The sequence below is a fragment of the Cryptomeria japonica genome, chromosome 10 (assembly GCF_030272615.1).
Source record: "Cryptomeria japonica chromosome 10, Sugi_1.0, whole genome shotgun sequence".
Taxonomy (NCBI): Eukaryota; Viridiplantae; Streptophyta; class Pinopsida; order Cupressales; family Cupressaceae; genus Cryptomeria; species Cryptomeria japonica.
In genome coordinates this window covers 888,693,458-888,715,153 of record NC_081414.1, presented here as the reverse complement: position 1 = coordinate 888,715,153, position 21,696 = coordinate 888,693,458, and the positions used below count along the sequence as shown (strand labels likewise).

Sequence of the window (21,696 nt, the reverse complement as noted above, 5' to 3'; positions counted from 1 at the left end):
TGCAGTTTTGACCATTCCAACAATGGTTTTGTGACTTGTAGAGAATATTCTAACTAGGAGAATATTTCATCAATAATTGATGATGTTTGCACTACATTAGCATGACATCAGTAGTCCATTTGCATTTTTATTTTTACACTCCAAATTTGTAGGCTCTATTCTCAATCATACAAGATCCATTTTGTGAATGATTTTTCAGTTTAGGGAATAATTTTGAGAGCTTTATAATGGTATATATAATTTTTTATTTTTGTTTTTATGTTTTCTAAAAATTGCATATTCTCACAAGTGTTGTTGTGTAGTTCTCATTTGACAAACTTTTAGGGTCCATTTGAGTTCATACAATATTTTTTTATTTAATTTTTTTGAAAATGCATATTTTTTATTTTTCACAGTGGAGTAATCAAATTAATCTCATTATATTAAAAAATATACTTTCATTTTTATGGCCAAACTTGCCATTTGTGGACTAAGATCAAGACAACTTTGATGATTTGGCAAGTGGCACAAATGATCATACTATATCTAAAATTTCAAAGATTATACTTTGGAGGGATTGTTAATTAGGTAAATTTAAAAGGGATATTTTGATGTTTGTACTTGCATTCTGCTTGACTTGCATTTTTTTCCTTCTTGCTTCATCATTAAGAAATATTCAATTTCACCTTACAATTATCCTAAATAAAAATAGAAAATGAGTAAATTATTAAAAATTAAGAGGTTTTATAGGATAGTACATGGGCTTGATGGTTAACCAACTAAAAAGAATAAGTGGTTGAAGAGTTGTGAATAATTCACTGGCTATATGTGTTTGTATATCTCTCTTGAATTGGTATTTCACATTGAGCACTTGAATACACATATGGCCATATGGACTACATTATCAAACTTGTTTGGTCAAACAGATGAAACCCAAGGACAATTATTGGAAATGAATAGTTAATAAGTCCAAGTCCATATAATTTTGACAACATACAAAACTTCATCACTAAATTCAAGTCAATAAGAGCATAGTTGAAGAATTGAAAAATTGAAAAATCAAATACAAGGTTGATATTAAGTGTTCTATTTAAGTTAAGACCTTATTACTTAGTTTAATCGGCTACTTACATGTACTACACATAGTGCTTTGGGGAATGAGTTTAAGATGCCTTCCTTTGAGTATTTTTTTATGACACTCACTAAGGAGAAAGATAAGTTTATTGAAATGGGCATTTTGAAATCTTCAAAATCATAAGCATTAGTTGCAAATAATGAGAAGGATTCAAGTGCCAAAGAGAAGAAAAAGAAAAAACTTAAGAAGAATAGTCCATATCCACTTCCACAAAAGAACATAAAAAATCTTCTTCCAAAAGGGAATCATCCAAGGAGAAGCTCAAATGTGCATATTGTAAGAAATCAATGCAAGTTGAACACCAATGTTATTCAAAATAGATTAATGAGTTAAAGTATCTTCTGAAAAATAATCAAATCAATTCACCTTCAACAATGTTAGGGAGTTCATCTTATTCAAAATCAAAGAGACAAAATGGGCAAGCACTTGTAGTAGTTTCATATTCTAAGTCGAAGAGATAAATTCTTGATTCTAAAGCCTCACACTATGTGGCTTCATCATAGAGAATTTCTTCTTCATTTAAGACATTCATCACCACACATCACAATGACTAATAAGACATATGTGTGAATTTGTAGGAAAGGGTATATTGACATGGATAAAGGATCATTTAAGGATAATCTTTGTCTTCATTCATTGTCAACCAATATCCTTTCTATCTATCATATCACACATGGTGGGGCAAGGAAGAGTGATGAGTTGACACTAGAGTCTATGTTTATTTGGGATTTGTATAGCAAATATATTGTTATAGTTGAAGGGGTAGATCAATAGTGCCAAGTGTACATCTTGTCACATTTTTTCTTATTGCTCATTTGGCTAATGTATACTTTCAAGCATCTAGTGTGGACTCATTTGAGGAGATGCATTATGGTCATAAATTAAATGTGTGTTTTTTCATCAACTAGGGTTCTAGAATCACATGTTGGCATTATATCTTCTTCATCTCATGTTGAAATTAGAGGACACTATTAAGGATATTCATTTCCTCTTTGATGTTACCTCCTATGGAGTTGCATCATCTTCTTTCTAGGTACTATGAGGCTACCTGGCCCTCTTGTTCTTTCTCTACATGATCATTTGTCATAGTTTGACATTGGCTCAGAGATCCTTGAGCAACATTTGGAGGAATTGGCTTCATCTTTGGATCATGTTGTACACGTTTCCACTAGGTTCTAGATGTCATTATTATCCATTAGACCTAGGACTCTTGATTTGATTGTGGCACCTTTTAGAATCAAAATGGTAACAGTTGAGCATAGTTCAGAGACCTCATATATCTTGTGTTTTCTTCCTTCATATTTCAAGAGTGGGAATACCTAATGCATTCATCTTTGGCTTGTTTCTTCTTGAGGGAGGAATGGTGTTTAATAGTTTTGGATCATATTAGCCTTAATTATCAAGCATCTACCATCAATGTGAGAACTTTGAAGGGGGTTGCATAGTCTCTCTTCTTCTCTCTTATCAAGGTTTACTTGTTCTCATACTTTTGGAGAGCATCTTGTGTTTTCTCTCATTTGGAGAGGGTTTTTTTCTCCTTTTCTCCACTTGTGATATATAAATATTTATACATTGGTACCTAACATGGTCCTATAGCTAGGACCCATCTTTGCATTCTTATATCATTCCATCTTATTTTCTCCCTAAGTTGCACTTATGGATGGTGTTGGCATAAATGGGATATATTACCAAATCGGTTTCTCTATTGGGTCCTATTCACACTAGTTTACTTAAGTTTACTTAGGGCATTCTTAGTGAATTATTACTTTATGTCTCAAGTCATAAGATTAAGAAATGAAATCATAATCTTACACTCGCTATATATCACAATGGCCTATATAACCATGGGGCTTACATTGTAATATCAATCAATTATAACTCATGTACACATATTGTGCATTTGCATCGTTTGATAGAATAAAATTGTTATCTCATGTTGTGTCTCTCTTATGCCTTCGTTGAAGCTTCTAAATCTTGGGTGGCTACCTTCATAGCCAAATCCTGAATGGTAAAAAGCATACTATACCAACTCCTATATTAGGTGTTTCTTTTAATTAAATAATTTTTATTACGATGTTTAAAATAAAATAATTATATGATAATTCAAGTTAATAATAAGGGTATAATAGAATATTAACAATTATAAAATATTATTATAATATATTTTTTAATAATAGGTATAAGACAGGCAACACCAAGCTTATATTCCATATTTTGCAAGTTTTCATGTATGGGTTCAATGTAGTGTTAGAATATTAGAACTAACTTTGCCTCAATCATGTAACACAAATCTAGATTGATGTTTAAGATAATTTAGTAATCAATGTTTAACACTACCAAGTACATCTAATAAGTAACCCATTCCCAAGATGGATTGATATGTAAGATAATTTAATCATTAATATTTCAAACAACTTGAATAATTTAGTCAATTCCAATAGATACGTTGATGTATAAATGATTAATTATTAGTACTTCTTTTTAGCCAATGATCAATATTTTTAATTGGTTATTATTAATTATTATCATCAATCAATTAGAAGTCATTATTTTTTCAACATTCAACATAATCTTAAATTTACTATTACAATTAAAAGTGTCTAATTGATATTTACAATCTTGTTTACAATATTTATTTAAATAAAAATTATTATACTTTTTTTGAAATATTGTAAATTAATATATGTTTTTATAACAAATATCAAAATAAATGTATATTAATATTTTCGTAATTTACTAATAATTTGAATTTGAAGTGATATATTAAATTATATTAAGCATTAATTTAATATATTAATATAATATATATATTATATTAAAATTATCTAATAACACAGTATATTAAAAATATATTAACTTATTAAAAAATATAATATACAAAATTATATATTAAAAATCATATAATCTAAATGTTATATCATGTTATTGTAACAAAATATAATATAGTATTCTATAACTCTATTATATATCATTTTATAATAGTTGATATACAAATATATATTAATTAAAAGAGTATATTAGTTTGTATTTATTTAAATATTAATTAATATATGCATATTATTTTAGTACATATACTCCTTAAATAATATCATGTTAGTACTAATAAATATATGCTTATACTAATTGTTAGTATTGGCATGTTGTGATGGTTAAGTTGTGGTGGTGTTCTTGGCATCAAGGTTCAAACCGTGATGGAGTATTATTGTTGAATGCTCATATCGAAGATGAGGTCCCCTAATCGTGACCTCATCAATATTTCAAACCAATCAAATAGTCTATTATAACTATAATTCGTCACACGGTGACTTGACATATGGTGTCTCTTAAGATTAATGTTTTTCCACAATCTATGGGGCATAAAATTGCAATAGCCTAAGAATTTTGAGTAAAGTTGGTAAGATTAAGATTGTGCATGGACATAGGGAGAGGACAGTAATCGTGTGAACTAACTTTGCAAGCATTTAAGATGCATTGAATATTGTAGGACCTCCATTTTTCTAGAAATGTGAATCAGCCTCTTATCTATCTACAACTATGGTTTGGAAGTGTGACTCATCATACAACTTACCACATCAAACAAATCTAGTGAGAAGTGTCCAAATTTTGACTTTTTAAAAATTTGATTGAAACTTAATCAAACCAAGAAAATCATGTGTTGTTAATAGAGGATCAAAACCAAGAGTATAATGATACAGGGATGAGGATAAGCTACTGCAAATCCTTGCTCAATAAGGTTTGAATGAATCTGCCGCATAGAGCTGAGCGATCAAGAATAAGCCGGTATCCCCATAAGAGGACGAGATACAGGAAAAGTTACAAAGCCATTTACAATCAATGGATAAGGTAGGGTGGGTACACAGTGAAGAGTCCTTGAGTCACACTGAAGACTAAAAGCAAACTGGTTTAAATTAGGAATTTTCTTGCAGAACCTTATCCAGAATGTGCCTGGAATCAGAATTCTAATTGAATGCAAAACCAGATTGTTTTCTAAGGGTATTGACTCAAGGCTTGAGGGTCATGATAACAGAGTTTTCGAGTTCTTTCTAGAAATGTTGCTTCACATCCCCAATGCCAATGTAAATGCAACTTTGTATCTCTTCGTTTGCTAAAGATATTTTTTTGCAAGAATGACTCTGCTCACAATTACCATCCATTTGACAATTTTCAATCAACCAATTACATGTTAGTCATATAAAAGATGGTGTATTTACCATAACAAGCAATGAGATTTGATTTATTAAAACCGTACTAACTCCATATTGTTATCCTTTTGTCTTAATTTGGCAATCCATGTGCGAAATTTCTAAAAAAATCTCAACATAAATGTGCGAAATTTCAAAAAAAATCTCAATGTGCGAAATTTCAAAAAAAAAAACCCCAACAAAAATGTGCGAAATTTCAAAAAAAAACTCAACAAAAATGTGCGAAATTATTATAATGTAATATCAGCATACTCTTGCTACATATCATTTTTATCACTCCCATAATTAAATTGGCGATTTTAAATTTTCATTATGAAATGTGGAAAACATATCTATTTCCTTGATATTATATAAACACTATATAGACAAGGCAGTTTATTTCACATGTCAAGTAGCAGTTAACTTTAGAAGCATGCACACGGCAAGTGACATTTCAACAATCCGTCTCCTGAATTCCATTCATCAATATAATCTGATAGAGCATTCTTGAAAACTAATTATACATGCACTTTACATGAGCAACAAATCAAAAGCGCCACTTACACATGAAGTATAACAAACTCCAAAGGGCCACAAGACTTATCTTCAACCTCCCATGATATGGATTCTGGACTTACATATTAGAACCAAAATTTATTGTACATCTCCAAAGAATCACCTACCAAAACTCTGCTAACGATCTCGACTTTACAAATGTGCATATTGCACAACTCTCCACAATAAAATGATTGTATTGTAATACCTATGAGCAGAAGGAAGAATGGTTACAACACCAATAAAAGCATTCATGATATATCCTGGATATCTGCTTTCCCCTACAGAAGTTAAGACCTTGTAAGCTGATACAAGGTTCCTGGGATGCTTGCAATAAGTTACCTACTTACCACTATGCATGAATAATTAGTGGAGACCGCTGAGGACAGAACTACTGTTTCTGATCTGTCCCTTCCACAAGCACACTCGTTTTGAACGCAATGGATCTGGAAATTCTTCAGGCTTTTCACTAGTACAGTTTATGGAGTGAATTTCTGTCTCGGTTCCAGACGAGGACCTTCTCTTATTACCAGAAGATAACATCAACCCTGTTGAAAAATAATATTTCTGCTCTAAGTGGATAAACCTAAAACAAGCATGAACAGAAAACACATAAGATAATCTTTGGCTTACCAGGCAAGACATTGGTATTGTTATTTTGACCTGACTTCCTGTTACAAAATTACGAAGCAATGAGAAACCCTCTCTACCTTCCAATATTTTATGCCAATGCAGCAGAAACCCATAAAGACACAAATTTTATGATGAATGGTGCACTTTCTATATTAACAAGAACACCTTCTCACTTACTTACATCACAACCTCAAAAAAGTTTATAAATGCATCTCCTGAAGAAACAGGATACAAAAATTTGAAACAAAGTAGCACAGCTTTATATTCTAAAAGCCAATAACCAATACAAATATAACTCCGTTATCATACTAGTGAAATATAAATCTTGCAACAAACTTGACAAAAGAAATTTTGTGGATAATATAAACCTGTACATGTGATTGACAAACTCATCAATGAGAAGTGGCCAGGCACCTGCTGTAAATGGCATACATAAATACTCAGTAAACTTCACAGAAATTTGATGTCATTCAAAAAGATCAAAAACTAATTCATACAAAATGAAATGGCAAAAATGCACAAAAACATAGAAAAAGATTGAAGTTAAAACAATGACATAACTATCATCAATTGAATTTTTATAAATATCATATGACCTATTGAACGTTATTTTCATAGATCCAATATATTAAAATCATGTAGCAAATCAGCAATATTTGTGCAAAGTAGTATCATGGAAATTCCAACACGCTTTCAACTGAGCAAAATAAAGATAAATGATAGATTGTCAGTGTCATGAATAGCATTACAGTGTTTACACACAATTTTCAGAGACCTAATATAAAATTAATATAGCACCATTGCACACAAATCGGTGTTGATACAATGAAAACATGACCCTGATAGTAGACCACAATGTATGATCAGATATGTCAATTACCAAGATTTCTATCATTTCTATCGAAAATTGTTCTTTTAAGAAATATGTTGTTAATTGAAACAAATTTTAAGCACAACATGAAAAGGTAATATATTTCATCTATGCAATTCTCTCCAATTATATTCTGACTAGTGATAGATTTAAAACTGTAATTCATATCAAATAAGGAAAATCACTAAACCATAGTTTTTATATCATTGAGGCCAACAAAGTTTTAGATTGCATCAATAAAAAAGCATATGCGTTCAGATTTTGAAAAGCTGAAAACATCTTATATTTCTAATGGCACCAGCTTGCAATGAAGCAAAAGCAAATACTTTTGCTTTAGGAATTAATAAAGATAGTCTTACAAATTATAACATATGTTTCGTCTTTTAACAAAAAAAAAAAAAGCAATGATGCAGCAAACACAAACATGTTTTTTGAATAATGTAGATGTTTTGTCATTAATTACATGTCCTCCATCTTACAAACCAAAGAAATAGAATAAACTAAAACAAATGATATCACAAACAGAAAGATGTTCATAATGACCAGGCTCAATCCATAAAAATAGCAACTAAATAGGTACCTTCTATATCATAGCCTTCAAGATTTTCAGGTACAGATCGAGTGAAATCCAGTAGTCCTCTCCAAGTATCCTCAGAGATACTATGCCGTTGATTTTTCTATTTGTGATTTTGTACACAACTAAACCAAATTAGGATGCACTGAAATGGAAAAATACGAAGTTACTATATAATGAAGCAAAATAGTTCCATACTGCTTTTGAAGAATTTGAGCACATCCCCATATGGATTTTGTGTTCTACAATTTAGCTTCTCAACAACATTTACTATAACAGAAATCTCTTTTCAAATTTTGTGTCTCTAATTCAGAAACATAACAGAAATCTCTTCTCTAAAATTGTCATAACGTTTCCTGTATTGGTCAATGTGCTCCCTGCTTTGGAGGATGATAACAACCAAAATCTAACCCACATACTAATGTTTAAACCCTTACTCTAAAAAGTTGATTAACATATAACTTATAAGCGAGCAAGGGCAACTAATTTATTGCACAACTTGTGTATCTAATTCAGAAACATAACAGAAATCTCTTTCCCAATATTATCATAATGTTTCCTGTATTGGTCAATGTGTTCCCTGCTTTGGAAGACAATGACAACCAAACTCTACCCCACATATTAATGTTTAAACCCTCACTCTAAAAAGTTGATTAACATATAAGCGAGCAAGGGCAAGTAATTTATTGCACAGCATACCACAAGGAATATCCTTCTCCAAAATCAACTAGTCCAGCAACAACACTGCAATAATGGTGGAATAATCAATAAAGAAAGAAAATCCAAGCTCGGTAGTGACCTAAGTCAAGGTTTAAATTCGAATTCAAGTTCGGCAACAATAAAATTCGGATGAAATTCGGCAAAGTAAAAATTTGGAAAAAAAAAATCGAATTAAATTTGCCTTATATAATTTTATTTATTTTTAAATATAAGTAATATATCATATAAATTATCAAAAAAGTTTAACATCATTGCCAAATAGATTTGAAATAAAAGAAAATTGCAATTTCAAAATAATAATTTTAAATTTATTATTAAATACTAAAAATGCATCATATAACACTTTTACAATTATATTATTCAATATACATGTTTATAAAATTTCATTATATTTCATTTTATTTAATATAACAGCTTTTCAAGATAACAATATTAATCTATACCTAAATAACAATAACATTTCAAAATTTATAAAATTATATTATTTAATTTATAGTCTATAAATTTTATAAGAATATATATATATAAATATAGATTATAAACTAATCGAATTCTTAAGAAAATTAAAACCTAAAAACAACTAAATCAATACATGGAGCGGAGTCCAGACAAGGGATAATGAAATTGCGACAGTAGCAAACAAGGAAAAGTCACAGTCGCCTCCCTTGGAAAAGTTGGAGATGCCTCTCACGAACACTGCAGCGGCAGCAAGGAATGGTATGCACTCGCCCCTCCTAAATACAGTTTGCCACTCAACACTGGACAGAGTCTGCCACTCAGCACTCAGACCTCTCTCTTAGTTTGCCCCTCAGCACTCAAACCTCTCTCTCAATACGCCACTCAGCACTCGGACTGGCGGAATCAGCACACAAACGTTGCAAGGAAATGGCAAAATCAACACTCGGGCATTGTCTTCAACTTCCAACTCCAATTGATTTGTGCGTTTAAGAAGCAGCAGACCAAGTTTTTCTTAAAAAATATGACCCGAAATCTTAAAAACTATTCCAAAACCCTAACAACAGTCTGTCGTTTTTCCATACAAATAAATGGAGAACTTTAACGAATTTTTTATAAATATTTGACATTCGGCTAAATTCGAATTTCATGGTTGAAATTCACCGAATGTTGTGACATAGGTAGTGACTCAAATATCATAAATAGAAAGAAGATCATGGCCATGTCAAAAATGCATGGGGAATATCTCCTTGATATATTAAATTCTCCTCAAACCTAAGTTGCTGAATCGTGGGGTTTTCCAGACGATTCTGGGTATGAAATGTACCGGAATCAGATTCTGAAACTATTGTTTTTAGTACTTTCAGATTGAATAAAACTCAGAAAATCAGAATTAGTTTAAAACTAGGTTGATTAATTTATTGTTTTCCAGATTTAAGCATAGTAAAGGAAATAAAAAAAGGACAAAGCACAGTTACCCTGGGAAAACCTCCTAGGAGGAAAAACCCAGCCAAAGAGATCCTCGGATCTGATTATAGATTATGGTAATGCAATTGTTACAACACTTATCTCAAGAACTTGTAGAAGTAGATGTTGCTGTCACAGAAGGAATGGCAGATTGCTACACTGTCATGTGGGTGTTTGTTGCTGATAGCTTGCTGCTTCTTTTAACCCAGATTTACAGATCCTCAAGAACTTTGCACAATCTTAACTAAGTTTGCCTCCTTCTAATGATGTAATTCACGCCTCAACTGGCAGATGGCAGATACAAATCGCTGATATAGCAGATAAGATTTCTGTATGTACAGATGAAGACTTTCTTCCTGAGGTTCGCATTATCCAGACTTTCGCATGAAGTGAGTGCTTGAATTCAGTGTTTGTGGTGAGAGTTGAATTCTTATTTATATAAGGAGCGAACCCCTTTTAGCATGTCGGCTTTTGCAAAATAGAACCCTTTTAATTATTTAATTTACTAATTACTTAATGCAAAGTTAGGATAGGTCCTATCATGAGGCGTGCATGTTTTAGTGTGGCGTGGAGGTGAGACGTGGAGGTTTAGGGCCCAGCCCTTATGCGTTGCAGGTTTAGGGCCCAACCCTAATTACAAACAACACTCCCTCTTAATTAGGGATGAGAACATAACCATAATCTTCCATCTTGCACACATGCAAAGGATGGATTACATAATCAGAATATTGTAGTCTTCCATCTTGCACACAAGCATATAATGGAACTACATAACCTTCCACATTGCACACAAGCATAGACTGGATCCACCTTGCATTGCCCGCAGAGGGTGGAGAGGATCCCTTTCTACCATCTTACATTGCCCGCAGAGGATGGTCAACAATTAGACTTCTCCCTGAGAAGTTTACAATACCACCTTACATTGCCCGCAGAGGGTGGTTAATATTTACAATACCATCTTACATTGCCCGCAGAGGATGGTTAATAATTATACTTCTCCCTGAGAAGTTTACAATACCACCTTACATTGCCCGCAGAGGGTGGATTTATACAATACAAAGTATCACTGAACTTGAGACTCCCTCTCAATCGGAGTTTCATTTTCTACAATACCGAGTCTATCCCTGAAGTACACAAACTTCACTTTGGATACAGGCTTGGTAAGGATATCTGCAACCTGCTCATCAGTGTTGACGTATTTCAGCTGAATGGCACCCCTTTGCACCATATCCCGAATGAAGTGATAATGGGTTTCCACATGTTTTGACCTGTCATGAAACACTGGATTGATAGACATTTTAATACAACTCTGGTTATCACAGTGAATAACTGTAGGGTCCCATGGTTGACCAAACAGTCCAGCAAGAAGCTTACGAAGCCACATTGCTTCTATGGATGCTACACTTGCTGCAATATACTCAGCTTCAGCAATACTCAATGCCACTGAGGATTGTTTTCTGCAGGCCCAAGAGATCACTGCAGAACCCAAGCTGAAACAAATACCGGAGGTGCTTTTCCTGTCTTTGATGCTTCCAGCCCAGTCTGCATCAGAATAACCTTCCAAGGTTATTGGAGTGTTACGTGGATACTTCAGCCCAAAGCCAACTGTGCCCCGCAAGTATCTTAGAATATGCTTGGCTGCAACAAGGTGAACATGCTTGGGCAAACTCATGAACTGATTGAGGGCATTCACAGCAAAACATATGTCTGGTCTAGTGTTAACTAGATACATCAGTGATCCAATCAACTGTCGATACTCGGATGGATCTGCAAATTCAAAGTTAGCTGCAAAAACACTTAACTTCTTTAAGTTAGATTCCATAGGAGTAGACATTGGTTTACAATCCATCATTCTAAATCTTTTCAAAATGTCAATAGTATACTTCCCTTGACTTAGAAAGATTTCGTTAGATCTTTGCCATACTTCTAGACCTAGAAAATAATGCATTAGCCCTAAATCTTTCATTTCAAATTCTGAAGCTAATTCTTTCTTGCATCTAATAATAAGTTCATCTTTACCAGTCAAAAATAAGTCATCCACATAAAGAACTAGAATTAGCATTTCATCATTGGCTACTTTAAAGTAAATGTTAGGGTCAGCATCATTTTTACAAAAGCCTAGACTTAGCAAATATTTATCAATTCTTTCAAACCAAGCACGAGAAGCTTGTTTAAGACCATATAGAGCTTTCTTTAACCTGCACACATGGGTTAATCTATCCTGAATCTCATATCCCTCAAGTTGCTCAATATAGACTTCTTCCTCAATGACACCATTGAGAAAGGCAGTCTTAACATCCATCTGATGTAGTTTCCAACCCTTAGAAGCAACAATAGCAATTAGTGTTCTAATGGAAGTATATCTAGCAACAGGAGCGAATGTTTCTTCATAGTCTATGCCTTCCTTTTGGGAAAAACCACGCGCTACAAATCTAGCCTTATATTTTTCAATACTACCATCAGCATTGTGTTTAATTTTAAATAACCATTTAGAGGAAACAACAGACTTACCTTTGGGTCTGGGCACAAGGTCCCATACATCATTCTTGATGATTGACTGATATTCTTCATCCATAGCAAGCTTCCAGGCATGATGACTTAAGGCTTCTTCAACATTGCAAGGTTCAGTTTCAATGAGATTACACATTAAAGAAACATAGTTGGAAAATACCTGAGGTCTCTTAGTTTCACGGAAGGTGCCACTTGGAGCAGCAAATCTTTCAGCTTCTTGAATGGTGTTTCTTACCCAAAGTGGTCTTTTCTTGGTAACGACAATGTCACTAGGAATATCAGTGGGATTCATGGGTTCTGGAGGATCATCATGATCATCTTGTGGAGGAGGTTCAACTTGCTCGCTCTGAATTTCAGGGTTAGTATTGACGTTCATATTTTGATTATCATCAGATTCATCAATAACACAAGAACCTTTCGATTTCTTAAACGCAATGTCTTCTTCAAATTTAACATCCCTACTTACCTCAACATACCTTTGACCTGGGATGTAAATCCTGAATGCTTTGGAGTATTCACTGTATCCGACTAGCATATGCCTTTCTTTCCGGAGGGTTCCAACTTTGATCGCTTTTCCTTGGGCACATGAACATAGACGGGACTTCCAAAGATCCTGAGGTGACTAATGTCTGGTTTGAATCCCGTGAAGGCTTCTTCCGGGGTCATGTTCTTTAGAGCACGATGAGGACATCTGTTCTGGATATATACTGCTGTTCTAGAAGCCTCAGCCCATAGGAAGGTCTGCAAGTCTTGATCGTGAATCATAGCCTTTGCAGCCTCCACAATGGTCCTATTCTTTCTTTCAGCAACACCATTTTGTTGAGGATTGTATGGAACACAAAACTCCCTCTTAATTCCTGACTCAACACAAAAATCATGAAAGCTACCGGAGGTGTACTCACCTCCATTGTCAGATCTTAAACATTTGATTCTTTTACCAGAGAGATTTTCAGTTAATGCTTTAAACTCCTTAAATTTACTTAAGACTTCATCAGATTCTTTAGATTTCAAGAAGTAGATCCAAGTTTTCTTAGAGAAATCATCTATGAAGATTACATAATAAAGGAATCCACTAGGAGATGCTATAGACATAGGACCACATAAATCAGAGTGAACAAGTTCTAGTTTGTCTTTAGCTCTATTTTCACTTTTATGAAAAGGACTTTTAACATTCTTACCAATAGCACAACCTTTACAAGTGTTATCATGAATTTGACTGAGTTTAGGCATACCTTTGACTAACCTTTCAAGGGATGGAAGGGCTTGATAATGTAGATGTCCAAGTCTTCTATGCCATAACTCACATGATTCCGGGGCCTCATTAATGAGGGCTTGAATAGGGTTAGTAGAGAGCTTATAAAGACTATCATATCTATGACCAATCATACAAGCAAATTCAAAACTATCTTTCTTAGACCAAGCAAGAACTTTTCCTTCAGAAAATGCAATTTGATAACCTTTATCTTCTAGAGCAGAAATGGAAATTAGGTTTCTTTTAATTCCACGAACAAACAAAATATCACTAAGATGCAAGGAAATACCAGAATCTAATTTTAGAGAAGTAGAGCCAGAACCTCTTACCGAATAACGAGCGTCATCACCAATTACTACGTGAAGGTTGGTATCCTTTTCTACTAGGCCTGAAAGATGATCGCAGTAACCTGTGATGTGTCTGGAGGCACCACTGTCAATCAACCATGTATTGCTATCTGAGGGAGCACTGCTAGATAGAGCGAAGATGAATAAAAAGTCATCATTTTGTTCTGAGACTTCATTTAGGTTTGCTTCACTTTGGTTAGGATTAAACTGACATTCCTTAGCGTAATGACCAAATTTGTCACATCTAAAACATCGCACACGCGAGGTATCTCTTGGTTTCTTCCAAAGGTGTTGGGAATTAAAGAATCTGGAATCCCTATTTCTTTTAGGATAAGGTTGCTTCCAATTTCCCCTTTTCTTGCATTGAGCTGCAAGCATGTGATGATCATCTACATGGGGGCTCTTGGATTGACTCCTTGTGAAGAGGCGAGACTCTTCCTGGATGCAATCATTCTTAAGGCGATCAAGAGTAGGTAACTCCGACCGACCACTTACGGTTTGGATAAATGACTCCCAAGAGTGAGGTAGACCATTAAGGGCAATCATGACAAGGTCTTTATCTTCCATGTTATGGCCAATTAAACCTAGCTGATTCTTTAGTTCTGAAATTTTTATGAAATAGGAAATAACAGAATCTTCTTTAGCCATTTTGATATTAAGTAGTTGTTGTCTTAACGTAATTGCCCTACTAAGATTGTTAACTTCATATGTACCTTGTAGATGGCTGAACATTTCCCTTGCAGTGGTGAATGAAGCAATAGAGGTGACAAGGTGGTCTTTGACTGAATCAATGAGAATCTTCCTGGCCTTGATAGCATCCCTTTTGAATTGTTTCAACTCAACTGCATCCGAAGGCTCAGTTAGCTCTTTCGCTTCAATGAATTGGAGAAGATCTTCTTCTTCAAGAGCCAACTTGATTCGAACTTTCCATGCAGTAAAATTTAGATTCCCATCAAGCCTATCTTCAACTTTCAGCCCCATTGACCTGATCTGCAAAAGCTACAGCAATCTGGAAATAAAGGTGTACTGAATTTTAAATCTGAAGATTGATCTAACCAATTAGCTCTGATACCATATTGTTTTTAGTACTTTCAGATTGAATAAAACTCAGAAAATCAGAATTAGTTTAAAACTAGGTTAATTAATTTATTGTTTTCCAGATTTAAGCATAGTAAAGGAAATAAAAAAAGGACAAAGCACAGTTACCCTGGGAAAACCTCCTAGGAGGAAAAACCCAGCCAGAGAGATCCTCGGATCTGATTATAGATTATGGTAATGCAATTGTTACAACACTTATCTCAAGAACTTGTAGAAGTAGATGTTGCTGTCACAGAAGGAATGGCAGATTGCTACACTGTCATGTGGGTGTTTGTTGCTGATAGCTTGCTTCTTCTTAACCCAGATTTACAGATCCTCAAGAACTTTGCACAATCTTAACTAAGTTCGCCTCCTTCTAATGATGTAATTCACGCCTCAACTGGCAGATGGCAGATACAAATCGCTGATATAGCAGATAAGATTTCTGTATGTACAGATGAAGACTTTCTTCCTGAGGTTCGCATTATCCAGACTTTCGCATGAAGTGAGTGCTTGAATTCAGTGTTTGTGGTGAGAGTTGAATGCTTATTTATATAAGGAGCGAACCCCTTTTAGCATGTCGTCTTTTGCAAAATAGAACCCTTTTAATTATTTAATTTACTAATTACTTAATGCAAAGTTAGGATAGGTCCTATCATGAGGCGTGCATGTTTTAGTGTGGCGTGGAGGTGAGACGTGGAGATTTAGGGCCCAGCCCTTATGTGTTGGAGGTTTAGGGCCCAACCCTAATTACAAACAACAGAAACGAATCTCTTGTGGGTCCATCCAGGGTTCGTGTTTTTAGATGACAAAATGTTTCTGAAATATTTAGTGATTCTAGTTTGATCTTTTTGATATTCTTAAGACCTACAATACTTATTAGTGAACTCAGAACTTATCTATCATGCGATTTGAATTTTAATTAGTATGTTATGTTTCAAAATTTGAAATTTGCAATGGTTTTATTTAGCATATGTATTGGTATATGACATTCTAAACTTGATTCTATTTTTTAGCTACATATATATACATACACACAATAAACGTATCAAAAACAAACCCAACCCTCAAATTTCTACCGAACCAGTGTTTCGTACCCATGTACCTGTTCCTGTTCCCATACCCAATTCGGCAACTTAGCCTCAAACCATGACATTCTCCTACGGCCATGCTCAGAAAATGTATCGGTCCTGTTGTGGTGATGTGGTTGGTTCCTTCTAATCCATGCATTGATACAGGCACATGACAGTGTTGGTTTCAAGCATCAGCACCGATTTTGGTCTTTACCTGGTCCTTGTTTCCCACACCAGGTCTACATGTATTGTACTAAGAATATGGATAGAGTATGAGTTGATGTTAAAGCCTTATAGTCGGTCCACATTGAGATTATTTTTACCGCAAACTTTTCTAATTTAATCACGTATTTTCAAGCTCCATTGACCAATGGCTACTTTGGTCATGCATGGTCTTGATTATAAAAATTTCTTCTAGTGGTTGACATAGGTTCTCAGTTGTGCTTCCCACCCTGACATTTTATATGAGAGCCCCCTATCATAGATATTATTAATTGACAGTTTATGCACATACCTATTTTGACCTCCCATATATATTTCAAGTTACTGAATCACAAAATGCTTATCTTAGCCTAACCAGATACACTAAAACACTTCAATTTGTTTTAATTGGTTTAAAAACATGTGTGACTGGGAAAGGTCCAATCTCTTCATCATCCCAGTATATGCTGAAGATATCCATCTTTGAACTTCTGAAAGACTTACATGGTATAGTCTTTCTTGTATTTGGTTCTAGAAACAGTTCACAAAAATTCTAATGCTGAGGCTACTTCCAAACACTTGATATGCGAATAACTCTAATTCCTAGGTTCAGATTACTTTGCAAAATGTACCTGTACAAAGTCACACCATTGATCTAGCAATCGATATCTTCCTGAAAACACCAATCTCCAGGCCTCTATACTTGTGTTGACAGCTGCAAAACAAAAATATTTTTAGTAAAGAATCAATATCTTATAGCTAAAGTTCAGAGCAGCTCTCAAAAACTGGAACTTGTGAATGAGTAAGGCCTGAAATGGAATTTTCACTTAACAATCTCAATTCAAAAAAGAGAATAAAACCCAAGCAACCTTCTCAATTTCTCCCTTTCCCTTAAAGAATCAAATACCTTCCAACTAAAGTCCTTAAAAATGGATAACTGGATGCGTCAGGCATAAGACAGGATTTACCCATGCCAGATGGAAGAGAAAAATCAATCCTAACCCACTGTACTCTGTGTTTTCCTCCCCTCTCTAAATTAATCTCAACATCTCAGCAACTTTGAATGAACGGGATTCAGCGGACTTCAATGAGAACAAAAGGCATTTCCTTTCAAGAGATGCAGTCCAAAAGTAACTTTCTACTGTACCAACCCAGTTTCTATTTAATGGATTGACAAACTCTTGGCACAAGTAATACGTGACATCTCTAGTACCAGAAAAGGTTCTCTCCAACCAAAAAACATAAATATAATTATATAAATTATTGAGTTTTGGGATAGTTCTTACCAAGACTCCTTTGTCCATTTTCACAGCACATAAAGAACACAAAATAGTAGAAGCAGCGAAACCGAGAGGAATCTATCTGTACAAGCAATGTCAATATTTGTAAGAACTCATCATAGCTATGGTTTTAAGTGAATCGTGAAAAATAACAAAATATGCACAAAATCAAATATGAAGTATTTGGCAAATACCATCAAATGCTGATTTTTATCAAGCAGGGACTTCAAAGAGTAAAGACCAAAAAGGGCATTCTGTCTGCAATTAAAAACATTTTTTTATCAAGAAAACACAATGAACAATATAAAAGAAAAAACATTAACAATAGAATTTTTAAAATGACAAATTTAAACTATCATTTCTGAAAAGAATCAAACAAATCATTCTGTCAAAATATGTGCTTATCTAAAGTATCACGTAAAACAACACATAATTCAAAAACTTTCCAGTTAAATTCTACATGGAAAAGACTGCCATAAGGAGGAAGACATTAGAAAAAGATGGACTATCACTGGATGTACGGCACAATAAAGAAGGAAAGGACATACAGCATGATAAAAAAAGGCAATGATGCAAAGCATGACAAAAAAAAAAAGGACAATTTATATCATACCCTTTTAAATCTTGCAAAACATCACCTGAAATTATAGCCTTTGCTGCTCTAGTTCCATTGTGACATAAAACTCCTGGAGATTTAAACAACAGAAAAAATGTGGATAGGTTATTAAACCATGAAGCCAGGAGAAAAAAAAAACTTAGTTGTATCCTAGAGTCTAGACAAATGAAATATTCTTAGATCACAGAAAAGTTAAATGAACCAATGTTGCTGAAAAAAAACATCAAAATATTCTCCATCCATCACACATTTCCACACAAAACTCAAACCCTTAAAAATTCACATTTCTTTGAAAGATGAAACAAAAACCATGAATTATCAAAAAATGATCAAATGTTACCAAAGACAACATCAACACTATCTCAATGCGTTTCCACTTCAAAAAATAAAATGTTTTAAGATTCGGCCATTGTACACACTACACATGCTGAGGTTCCAAATCTAGTGATCATGTAGACATCATTTGCAAATTCAGTTGCTTCAAATTCCTATAAAATCATTTCAATTTCAAACTGGCTGGCATCAGATTCTCTTGAACCATTCGACTTGGATACAACCAGGTGCAAGAATTACATGACATTTTTTTGCATAAAGTGCACTCTCAAAAAAAGATAACATGAATTCTGTTACAAGCACGCCTATATCAACAAAGAATCTGTGATAGCGTTCAGCATCCATAAGAAATATTTGAATAGTTCACCTATGGAAAACTTAAACCATAAAGTAATTCCCACCAAGCCCAAAACAAAAAAAAACTATGCACAGATTAATAATTTCGAATTTTACCATCTAACAAGTGAGATAAGACAAGCATAATCCATGACGGCAATTTGGCACAATGTAGAACCATATAAATAACTTGTGGCATGAATAACATTAACCAAAGCTAACCAAAATTCCAATGTAAAAAACCTATGCTGCTGCTACACCCACAAATTGAATCTGTCTTCAAATGTAACAGAGACAAAATTTTGCTTCAAGGTAGGAGATAAAGTGGTACTGAGGAGCACTCATAATGAATGACCTCAGTTCAAAAACCTATATCTTGTTCAGGTGGTTATAGTATTAGGTTCTCATGTGGAGATCCAAGTTGAAATCCCCAAAGTGACATCTAAGGTGGAATTTTAAGTGGCAACCCTTAGGCTTCTGCTGTTTGGCTTCTAGTAGTTATTTCTATGGTTATATCTAAATTTGTTAGTTAAACATTAACATTTTTGAAGAGCTAAGAATTGTATAACCGGTTAGGAACTGAGTATTAGTATCAGTTCGCTCAGATGCTCCTTTGAACTATTTGCAGGACATCAAGATTATATTTTTGTTTTTTTAAACCCATATCTCTAATAATGCAGCCCGTAAGTCCAATGGACTTACAGAAGGTTGCCGTGTATCCATAACGACTATTGCCCATTTTTGGATATAATAACAGCCGTTTCCAAGCATATTCCGCACATAACTTCACCAAAACTTTAAAACAAAACGAAATAAAAATTTGCAGGCACCCAAATAAGCATTATATGCAATGCAAGTAAAATATGAAGGCATTTTTACTTACTACAAAATTCTTCAAATAGAGTCGTCATTCTCCGTACAGCAACATCTGAATCCACTGGGGATCCCTGCTCATCAGGAGACCCCTGCTAGATAAAACCCAATTTAGGATCCTTCTAATAATTAAAAATGAATAACCCTAAACCCCTTTACCCACTCAAGCGAAACAAACCCTGGCTATGCCTCAACTCAGCATCCGAGCGACCACACTGAAAACAATGAAAATAGAGAGCCCAAATACAAAATCAAAAGAAAAAGCCTGAAAATCAACAAAACTCACCATGAAATTGCTCATTATTGGATCAAACTCTCAACAATACAAAACTTCTGCAACAGAGTTTAACAAGAAGAATAAAAGACCGATTTAGAACCAATTTTATCAGCAGAAGATTTGAGATGACAATAGCACTGGCGCTATGAATCTGGATAAGAGATTTCGAATGACTTCAGCTTATTGTTGTTGTGCTTCCTAAGTAAAGTGAGTTCAGGTCTGCCACGTAAAACAACGGTGATGCCCTGCTTATAATAAGCAGACTAATTCCGAAATGTGTGACTTGATTTGGAAGCTGTATTTTTTACTAAATTTTTTATTATTTCTGAATTGTCTATTCTCATTGAATCGATGAATGTCTTTTCCCCTTCCCTTGGGAGGACTTAAAGGCCGCTCCCTTTAAAGGTCGCCTACAGAACGTCCCGACTACAAAGCCTCCGTATGCTTAGAAGTTAAAACAGATTGAGGTCGGATTAACTTCGTAGTACAGTACTTAATAAAAATAATATATATATTTTATTTATTTATTTATTTATTTATTTTAAATAAAATATTTGTGTTACACAAATAAATTAAAGTTTAATTTTGTAATTTTTCTTTTTTATTGTGTAAGTATAGGAAAAAGGATAATTTGGAGTCTACTTATTTTGATGGAGCAATTAATGTTTAGGAGTTGAAAATAAGTTGTGAAAAAGGATGTGTTAAACATATTGTCAAAAATGTTAGGTATGTGATTCGGTAAAAAAAATTCAAATTTTCCCAATTTTCACTACACAAATTGCTATTAATACAAATTTTAGATGATTTTTGAAAAATAAGTAGAAAAATTAAATATTCATGGAGCCTCCACAAATAATCTCTAAATAAGTTGTGCAATGACTGCTAGTCAAAATAAGCTACGCATGGGAACTTGTCATTCTTTTCAATTCCTAAATGATAGGTACTCCACTCAAATAGAGAAAGATTCTGAAATATCTGTTTACAAAGTTTTTAAATTTGCATGGGAGCACACTTAAATTTAAGTAGAAAATGCACTTAAGGAGTTGCTAAAAATGTCATGTGGCTCCACAAATTCTTTCCCTTTTTTAACATTTGTGTCCAATTTTTCCAAATTTTAATTGTAGGTGTTGTTATTATTATGTTGGTAAACAGATTTGTTGCTTTAAGTAATCTTCTTGAAGAACCTTGTTTCGCCCTGTGATCAGCAACAAAATGTTCACAACAGTCGAAGAATTGCAAAACAATAGCAATTCCTCTCTACGTTTGAGAGGGGCAACTCCCTCGTATGATGGGGGTATGTGGATTTTCTAAGATTTAAAGAACAACATGTATAATCAAAACTGGTAGAGAAATAAGATATAAACTTATCAATTTTTAAATTCCACACATCCAAGTTAAGATACCAAAACTTGAAATGATAATCTTCTTCGCATGCAATGTTAAAGGATAG

The 21,696-nt window shown here is 33.8% G+C and overlaps 1 protein-coding gene across 3 annotated transcripts; it reads right to left on the bottom strand.

Annotated features, from left to right (window-relative positions):
* Positions 1-5,742: 5,742 nt before the first annotated feature.
* LOC131072297 (defective in cullin neddylation protein AAR3) lies at positions 5,743-20,661 on the bottom strand. 3 transcript variants are annotated; one of them, XM_058008440.2, is made up of 11 exons: positions 20,256-20,661; positions 19,980-20,061; positions 18,425-18,497; positions 18,006-18,069; positions 17,818-17,893; positions 17,164-17,246; positions 7,935-8,031; positions 6,852-6,900; positions 6,484-6,521; positions 6,201-6,398; positions 5,743-6,058 (listed from the first exon to the last, which is right to left on the bottom strand). In XM_058008440.2, exons 1-10 carry the CDS (start codon positions 20,268-20,270, stop codon positions 6,217-6,219), a joined length of 759 nt encoding a protein of 252 aa, XP_057864423.2. In that variant the 5' UTR covers positions 20,271-20,661; the 3' UTR covers positions 5,743-6,058; positions 6,201-6,216. The 3 variants fall into 3 exon arrangements, with proteins under 3 accessions (XP_057864423.2, XP_057864424.2, XP_059068115.1); XM_058008441.2 differs by having other exon boundaries at positions 5,743-6,398; positions 6,852-6,897; XM_059212132.1 differs by having other exon boundaries at positions 5,743-6,398; positions 20,256-20,660.
* Positions 20,662-21,696: the final 1,035 nt, after the last annotated feature.

Bases quoted from the DNA above. Each gene is read 5' to 3' on its own strand.
- LOC131072297 (XM_058008440.2), bottom strand. The intron at 6,901-7,934 runs GTACCTATTTAG...TGCCATTTACAG, and splicing joins TGAAGGCTATGATATAGAAG to CAGGTGCCTGGCCACTTCTC. The intron at 6,522-6,851 runs GTTTATATTATC...ATTTTGTAACAG, and splicing joins TTTGTCAATCACATGTACAG to GAAGTCAGGTCAAAATAACA.